This window comes from Bemisia tabaci, chromosome 7, assembly GCF_918797505.1.
Source record: "Bemisia tabaci chromosome 7, PGI_BMITA_v3".
Classification (NCBI taxonomy): Eukaryota; Metazoa; Arthropoda; class Insecta; order Hemiptera; family Aleyrodidae; genus Bemisia; species Bemisia tabaci.
The window spans coordinates 10,841,721-10,850,281 of NC_092799.1; the positions used below are offsets into that span (position 1 = coordinate 10,841,721).

The 8,561-nt window shown below is 38.4% G+C and overlaps 1 protein-coding gene across 2 annotated transcripts; it reads right to left on the reverse strand.

Moving 5' to 3' along the window:
* Positions 1 to 2,666: 2,666 nt before the first annotated feature.
* LOC109035254 (uncharacterized) lies at positions 2,667 to 8,263 on the reverse strand. Of its 2 annotated transcripts, XM_072302439.1 has the most exons (5): positions 8,012 to 8,263; positions 6,283 to 6,832; positions 4,419 to 4,604; positions 4,104 to 4,213; positions 2,668 to 3,772 (listed from the first exon to the last, which is right to left on the reverse strand). In XM_072302439.1, the coding sequence occupies exons 1-4, from the start codon at positions 8,043 to 8,045 to the stop codon at positions 4,105 to 4,107; spliced, it is 879 nt and encodes a 292-aa protein (XP_072158540.1). In that variant the 5' UTR covers positions 8,046 to 8,263; the 3' UTR covers positions 2,668 to 3,772; position 4,104. The 2 variants fall into 2 exon arrangements, with proteins under 2 accessions (XP_072158541.1, XP_072158540.1); XM_072302440.1 differs by lacking the exon at positions 4,104 to 4,213 and having other exon boundaries at positions 2,667 to 3,772; positions 8,012 to 8,260.
* Positions 8,264 to 8,561: the final 298 nt, after the last annotated feature.

An 8,561-nucleotide genomic window follows, 5' to 3' on the forward strand; every position in this document is an offset into this window, starting at 1 on the left:
GTTTAGCATACACTTCTTCGCCTGGCTGTTGCTTAATCGCTATCGGCTATAAAAGGCTATAGGAAAGTGTGCAGCCAGCTTTAGAAGCTATTGGAAATCTTACAGCCGGCTGTAGGTCTATGGTATTTTGGAACACAGCTTCTACTGCCAATTTTTACCAGGGAGTTAATTCTGAAAATTATTTCCTTCTCTTTTCTTACGAACTTCTAATCATCATTAACCTCTTGCTCGGTTTGATATTCAATTCTGAGTGTGTCGTGTACCAAAGTCATTTTTAAACACTATAGTTCAGGTCGTAGATCAGTCAGTATCTCAATGTTGAGTTTTTCTAGGTACCTTTTTCTAAGATCGCACTGGAAAGAAAAAGTGGCTTGGATCTAAAGTTCAGACTCTTGAAAACAATGACAAGAATAAAATACTCTTGATTCAACCGGATGGTTGCTTGAATCAAAAAGAAATCTGCTTGAATTAAGAGGCTTGGTTCTCGATTGATTCAAGAGTATTTTTTCCTGTCAATGTTTTCAAGAGTCTGCACTCTAGATTCAAGCTACCTTTTTTCCAGTTTGGAACACAAGGATACGCCACGTTGATAAACAGCTTTCGTTCTTATTGGTCAAATAGTTTCCGCAACCTTTACGCTTCCTGGAGAATTTGTAACCTAATTCCTCACTTCTAAATTCACTCATCCCTCACTTGTTTTGCATCCCCAAGTGACGTTCTTTCCCTGGAGTACGGAGTGGTGAAAAAATCCCGCATGCGGCTGTCATTTTTTCATCTCATCACCAGCATAAGAATTGAGCGATGGCAAAACGTGATCTGGTTATCCTCGGTGGACCATCGCTCACAAGTAATCTTACGGAATCCAGGGGTCGTCGGCAAAGAGACTTGGTAGGCTTGAGCATCTACACTTTCAGATCTTGTGAAGTAGATTTAGCACGGCTGGTTTCAGCTGTCCGGTGCACTGACTCCGGGAGAGCAAGTCTCTCCCTTTTTTTGATTTTTTACGGTAGCGTGCATCTCAAAAGCCTCACGGTTCCTGCACGTCCTCTGCCCACTCTGCATGCCCACATCTCACAATCCGTCGCCCCCCTGACACAAGGGCATGAGCCCCGAAGAGTATACAATTGTAGGGAGCACAAGGGTCACGCGGAAATTGAGATACGTTCTTACGTCAGTGGGGCGACGAATTAAACGTATCAACATGCGCGCTTCAAAACCCACTCTTCGTACCATGACGTTTAGCTTTTTGCGCACTCTGGTTTAAGAGCTGGACTCGTCCGTTGTCAAATTAAGGGGAAACTGTGGCTATTTTTCTCGGAAGAAGAGGAAATTCTATGGTTAATTCCCCAAATCACGTATCTCAGTTTGGGACGTTGCAGATTTCTTGTCGTTTTTTATTTTTTCAATGGAAAACTACTCAGCATCATTTCTTTGAAACGCCCTTGATTTTTCTTTTCTTTGCGAAGAAAATTCGGTGAAAACTTCAAAGATAAATGTTGATTTGTTCTCCTTCAAAAAAATAAAAAGGGAACGGGGATTTTGAAACGCGGCAAACGTGATACGTGATTTAGAAGTTTCACCATCGGATTTAGTTGTCGAATTGAATAGCTAAATTCGAGAAATGAGTATCTCAAATGGGACAATATTTTGCAATTCTGAACTCATATTTCTTGCTCATTTTAGAGATCAGATATGTGCCATCAGTTTTTAATGCAGAAATTGATGATTTTGTTGGTGAGCTCCTTACTGCAAAATGTAGGTAGTCCAGTTGTGACGCTGCAAACCTTAAACAATCATTGATCGAAAGATAAACACTAATACTTGATTACAAATTGAGAGAGACAATGGAGGTAAGTTCAAAATTATGAACCTCTAGGTTCTAAAAAATGACCAATTTTTCTCTCTTGAAATCCGCTTATTCAGCTCAATTTCTTTTACAAGAAGAGATACAATTTTGAGCAAATAATCTGTTGGATATGAAAAAATTATAGAATGTGCTTTTCATAAATATATGCATAAATCCTGATATTGTCTTCCACCCACATACTCAGTTTTAGGTTTTGACCCTGCGGCCATATTTCCCTTCAATTATCGAAGTTCAGTTCCTTTTCCTAAATTAATCATTTTTTTTAAAAAAAAGGAACAAAATCAGATTTGCTCATTCATTCGATGAAAATGACGTAAACTTGCCGAAAATTTCTGAGGACACATTCTTGACACTTTAGGGAAAATTAAATGGACGTAATTATGCTAAAAGGTACCATGTGAAGATGAATGAACCAATTCAAAATATACAAACAGCTTCTTTTGATTTAATTATTTTTCACATAGTTCATTTTGGTATAAATACTTCCAAATGGCCTTGCCAATGATTACCATGCTTATTGAGTAAGTGCTCTCTCACTCTAAAGTTTGACAAAGTTCACTGAAAAAAAAACTCCGGCCGTGGAAGCCGTGATTACGGGCTATATAGACATACCGTCCGCGTTCCTGGCTCAGAGGCCGAAAGTTCCGGGCATAGCACCCGGAATAATCGAAGCTACGGCTCCAGCACCGGGAACTTTCGGCCTTTGAGCTCGGAACGGATGGTATGTGAATAAAGCCCGTAACTTCCTTTTGCTGTGTTAAGAAATGTGTGTTTTTCAGCGTTTTTCAGCGTTTTTCAGTGTTTTTCAGTGTAAATGAGGTTTTAAAATTGATCACTTTGCACGCGGTCTCTCAGATTGTGTTGCTTTTTTTCGCAGATTGGCATGTGTTCTTCCTTTCTCGGCAACGCAGTGAAAGCGCAGGAGAGAGGGCAGTCGGGAGAACCCTCGTCTGAAAAATCGTTCGTGCCAGCTTTTGGTACTTTAACCGGCTTCCGGCCCGCGGGTGGGGTCGCTCCTTTGCGCCGTTTCGCGAATCTAACTTTTCACTGCAATTAACTTTTTATAATGCTGGCCAGTCATTTCACGCGCTGGTTAGTGGAGGTCTATTTCCGGCACCCCTCGCTGCCTTCCCCCTCCCCGCTATGCTCCGCTTAATATTTTACGGTATTGTCCGGACTCGTAAAACTACACGTTGCCACATACTGGCGTCTCGTGTTTTTTTTTGGAGGGGAGGGGAGGAGTGCTAAAAATTTAGTACTATGGGTTGTTAAGAATATGTTATGACCGTCTGAAAGAAAGTGACTTTGCGTTAAGTAGGCACAAACAATCCAAATTGAGGTATTGATACGCCTTAGCATATAAGAGTAATTCTTACATTGGGTCAAAGGAATTTCGAAATGTTTCGAATTAGTCTGAAGTCAAGATTTTTAAAGTTCGCGATGAAAAAACGGAGGCATTCCTTTTACCCTATACGGAACTATCATAGATAACTTAAAGAGTTATGAAAAAACCATAAAGCAATTAGATAAGATATTATTATCATATTCTTACGTACAGACATATAATTTACGGTATGTAAGATTTAAACATTTGAAAAATTTACGAAAATTTAAAAACTTTCAAAAATAATTTTTAAAGACACTCACTCGCATAAACTATTTCATTTTTCGGAGCGGACGCGTTTCGGAGGTGTCCCTGACCTCCATCCTCGGCGCGACATTATAATTTACTATTATATTTACATTATATAATAGGAATGATATAATTTACATTTTCTGTAAGTTTTTTTCATACGATAAATAAAATAAATACACATAAGGATTGTTAGTAGTAAATACCGCACGGGATCATTCTGCTCTTACATCGGCTTGATGGACGCATTTTTAATTTATCAGAGGAAAATCCTGTAACATAAAAAGAGTAAAACTATTGGAGTTGAACTACTTGTTTTGTCAGCTTGTTTCTTTTTTGCCACGCAAACTTGAATCACTTTGGTAAAAAGAATAAATTCACGTCTCTTAGTGGAATAATTTGCAATTAATGATGATTACTCTTATTTCTCAGGATGAACTTTGTTTGTCCCATCACCATTAAAAAATATATTATATCAATAAGATAGGAAAGGCAACAAAGTTAGCAAAAAACATCAGTATAAAAATCATTCATTGTTCAGTGAAACGTTTACTTCAGATCTGCTATCTATAATTAAAGAATTACGCTACAGTTTTACCTGACCTTAAAATTCCACGCTTTGGTTCATAAGCCTTTGATTTCTAAAAGACGTCGTGGAGAAGTTATTCCACTGTTTGCTAAAATTTGAGTAAGAACGGTCTGATGAGTGTTGCCTGGAAGATAAATGACATACATAGAGTATACATTTAAACCATCAACTTAAGCTACGAATTTACTTATTTTTAGAAGTTTCTTTTTGCTCTTTAAGATTTGAATGCGTATTATTATTCTGTTTTTATTCTTCAAATTTTCATAGCTCTCTGCTGATTGATTTAGTTTAAACAATACTTGAAAAAATTAAGGAACGGAATGGCATACCTGACGTAATTCAAAGTCCTTCTCGATCTTTCTCCTGCTCTGTGGTTATTTCTGTTAGTATAGTGAGAATGGCTCGATTTTCTTTGATTCTCAGACTTGAACTCACGTTCAATTTGACCATTCAAGCAACTGAATCCATCGAGTCCTCTTACGATACGATTTTGCTCCGATATGCTACACATTTGACTAGAAGTGAAATAGCACGAATTTAATTTATTAGAATGAAAATGGAATTCAACAAAATCATTCATGAAAGTATCAAAACCCACAGCCGCGCAAATAATATCCGGACAAGGATTCATGAAGAAGAAATACCCAAATCAAACCATAAACTCGTTAAGTTTCTGCATATAGGGTAAAGTCAATAAGTAATGGAATCAAGGCAAATTTACTCTGAATACTGGGTCGGACATACTTAGTAGCCGGTGTAAAAGTAAACCAAAGTTTAGTAGAATGGAATCATTTTCAATTTTTAATTTATTCCTGGACACAATTCACTGCTTTCCATTTCCTTGATTGAGCATACATCCATTCCATTATACATGTGTCCATGTTCTCGGTTCTACCGAGGCACGCTTTTCTTTTACCAGTATCTTTGTTCTTCCGATTGGTCAAAATCGAATCAAATCAGCTGTTAACTATGCTCTTACCCTGGTAAAAATTGGCGATAGGAGCTGCGTTTCAAAATACCATGGGAGTTCTTATAGCCGACTGACGAAGGCGATAGAAAATCATATAGCTGGCTGTAGAAAGTGGAAAAAATCATACTGCCGGGCTACACGAAGCGATAAAAAATTATACAGCCGGGCTGTAGTTCCTATCGCCGGGCTTTACACTTCATCGCCTGGCTGTTGCTTTTTCTCCATCGGCTATAAAAGGCTATAAGAAATTGTGTAGAAATTCGTGTGCTTTGTAAATCCTTAAGTTTGTACGGAATCACCTTAATATTTGCAAAACGCACATTATATTTTCCTTTACTACATATTTTTTTCATCAATTAAAATGAGAATAATCCATACAGAGTGTGCAAACATTTCAAAGTCATGAGTTGAAAAATGCTGACTTCACGAGATTAAATATTAGAGCCTAGTACAAAGCGGAGCGGCGGCGCACTGGCGCCTACAAACCTAACAGGGATACTTCACGCATTGCGCAATGCGTGAAGTATCCCTGTTAGGTTTGTAGGCGCGAATGCGCGTTTTGCCCTGGCTGCCCGCCCGCCGCGCCGCGCCGCAGCGTACCACGGCGCTTGAAGCAACTATTTCACACCAGAGGTATTGCACAGTATCATACGAAATTGAAGGCGCTCAAACATATTAGGAATGGCAGGCATCCTTCAAAAGCACGGAGCTTTCCTCGCAAAATAAATCAAGATACTACGGCCTAAAAAGAGAGCGGTAGTCCAAAAACTCACTAAGTCCTAGCATCCGTAATCAGTAACGTTTAGCATACACTTTATCGCCAGGCTGTTGCTTACTCGCCATCGGCTATAAAAGGCTATAAGAAATTGTGTTGCCGGCTATAGAAGCTATTGGAAATCTTACAGCCGGCTGTTGGTCAATGGTATTTTGGAACACAGATTCTACTGCCAATTTTTACCAGGGTATAGTTGCACCGTTGTAAATCTCCGCCCATTTTTGTACTTTTCTGCTGCCTTGACATAATCCTTGAATTTTCTTGCCTTCTTCAAAGTATTCACGGTAAATTTCAAGGCTATTTTTCGGTTACTTTTTTCTGGGGAAAAAAAATGAAACATTATAACAGATTTTGAAACGTTGCAATGAACATACAATTTTTTTTTACATTGACCATATGCATGTAACACAACCTTTATTTACGGATATTTTATCATTTGCTGATTTACCTGAAATTTTCCAAGTATTGTTCGTTCATACTTGAACTGGTCGCTGGTTTACTCCTAGTCCGACTTTGAACAAAGTTACTTTCTTGTTGAAAGCTTCTGGAACTTAATGGCGATTGACTCCATTGGGCCGTACTCCTACTTCTACTTCTACTTCTGTGGCGTTTTCGAATAACGTAACTCCTAGAATGATAGCTCCAAGAACCAAACGGATCCCATGAAGGAGATCTCGATTGACTTTTCGATCTAGATCTGCCCCTGCGGATCTTGCCTCTCGATCTGCAACTATCACAGCATTGCGCGACGCAACTATCTGGGCTTTGGTCCCTAAATCTGGGCATATCCCTCGGAGGAGATCTTGACCTCAGTCTTGATCCAGATAATCTATCTCTGGATCTACTTCTGTTGCGGCATTGAACGACGTAACTTTTAAGGCGACGGTTCCTTGGACTGGATGAAGCTTCTGAACGGGATCTGGATCTTACCCGCAATTTAGATCGACCCCTGCGGGGCTGGTAAGACTCGTTCACATCGGTTGTCTCACTTATCTTATCTGAAATAATACATTCAGGAATTATTGATAAGCTCCGCGCTCTGTACCGTTCGTGGTATCAAGGGTGCAGATGCAGATGGCATGAAACGTAAAAAAGAAATAAAAGATTGGAAACAGTGAAATATTTCATGAAATTTCACGAGGCTGTGAGATATTTCATATTTTTCAGGGGCTAGAGTATGCAACCCGCACTCAAACACACAAAAATAGAAGAAAGTCACAATTTTTACTTTTCGTGAAACATGAAAAGAAACCGGTATTTTTAAAAATCTTTCATAAATTTCTAAAATTTCATGGAAATTTCACGTAAAATTTCAATATTTTATTTTTCATGAAATTTTGTCACCCTGGTGGAGAGCCGAGAGCCCCTCCTAGGGGATTTTTGCGCTGAATACGCTTAATCAGCGCTTACTGTCAATCAACTGGGCAACATTTTTCAAAAAGAAACTATTATTTCTGACTTATCCATAAAAACACCCAGCAGCATGGGAAAGGTAATGCCACATAAGTTGTTTCTAAAATCAGTCGAAAATAATAGTCCTAATTGCAAAATATGTAACCCAATTCTGCCCACTCGCCGCGGAAAGTAGGAATTTTTAAGAAAGATATTCCTATTAATCATATTATGGCACAGCTTTTTGTCCATGAATCTTGCCAGGATATTTGTATACACAATAAATCAATAAATCAAAGAAAACTTTAGGCATAAGTGCCAGTATGATATTTTTCCTGACTGAGAATGGCTTTTCATAATTACAAAGAATGAGGAGATGTTTAAACAGTATTTTACCCACGACTTGCTGCAAGATCCACAATTTGTCGAAAATCTTATGTGACCTACTAAGAAGTAACTTCCACTGTCATCACCTCCTCCACCTTTAGACGTACAGCTACGAAAACCCTTGAAACCTCAAACCACTACGGGAACCACAACCAATTATCGGAAGAAAAGTCACAGAATCCTTCTCTCCGATTGTACGCAAGATTTGATAAATCACCCCCGTGAATTCTACTTGAGCCCCTTCTGAGGGGTTCAATTTTTCTACAAGATTATAAAATACATGCAAGCGTCTAGGAAATAATTCCTTTTTGCACCGTTCAGGTTCGAGGCGTTTTGATAAAAGGTCCATTTTTTTTGGTTTAAATTGAAGTAATATCAAATAAAAAAATTAAAATTACCGAATGACATTTCTACTTTCTCGGTCGTTGACATGCTGAGGAAAAGAACATTAAGCTACTATTAAACAAATACTTAAGTATTGCACTTTAAATCAAGAAAATAGAGAAATGATTTCGGATGCAACTACGTTGATGTCTCAGCTATATATTCGGCGAAACAGTTCTCAACTACACGCTTCGGGCGAGTTACTGTTGTGGTGCTTTATCAACATCAATCACAGGAACAAAAAGTAATTGACCAGTGGATGAAATTTTTATCAGAGTAAGTCTCTCCCGTGGAGAGTGCGATTGAAGTAAATCAAAAATCTGATTTGTATGCTGAAAGCTGTGCTGCGTTGCAGTGCTATTTGTAAGTGAACACGAATATTAGATTTGTATTTGTAAAATGCAACTCATTGAATTTATTTATATAAGTTAAAATACAAATAATATCAATGGTCGTCAGTCAAATAAAGTTGAATTCTAAAGAAAAAAAATCACTCAGAAGCAATATTAATTTTGTCGCCGGTCATGTGACAAGCAACGTCACACAGTGGGTCGAGTCGATAGG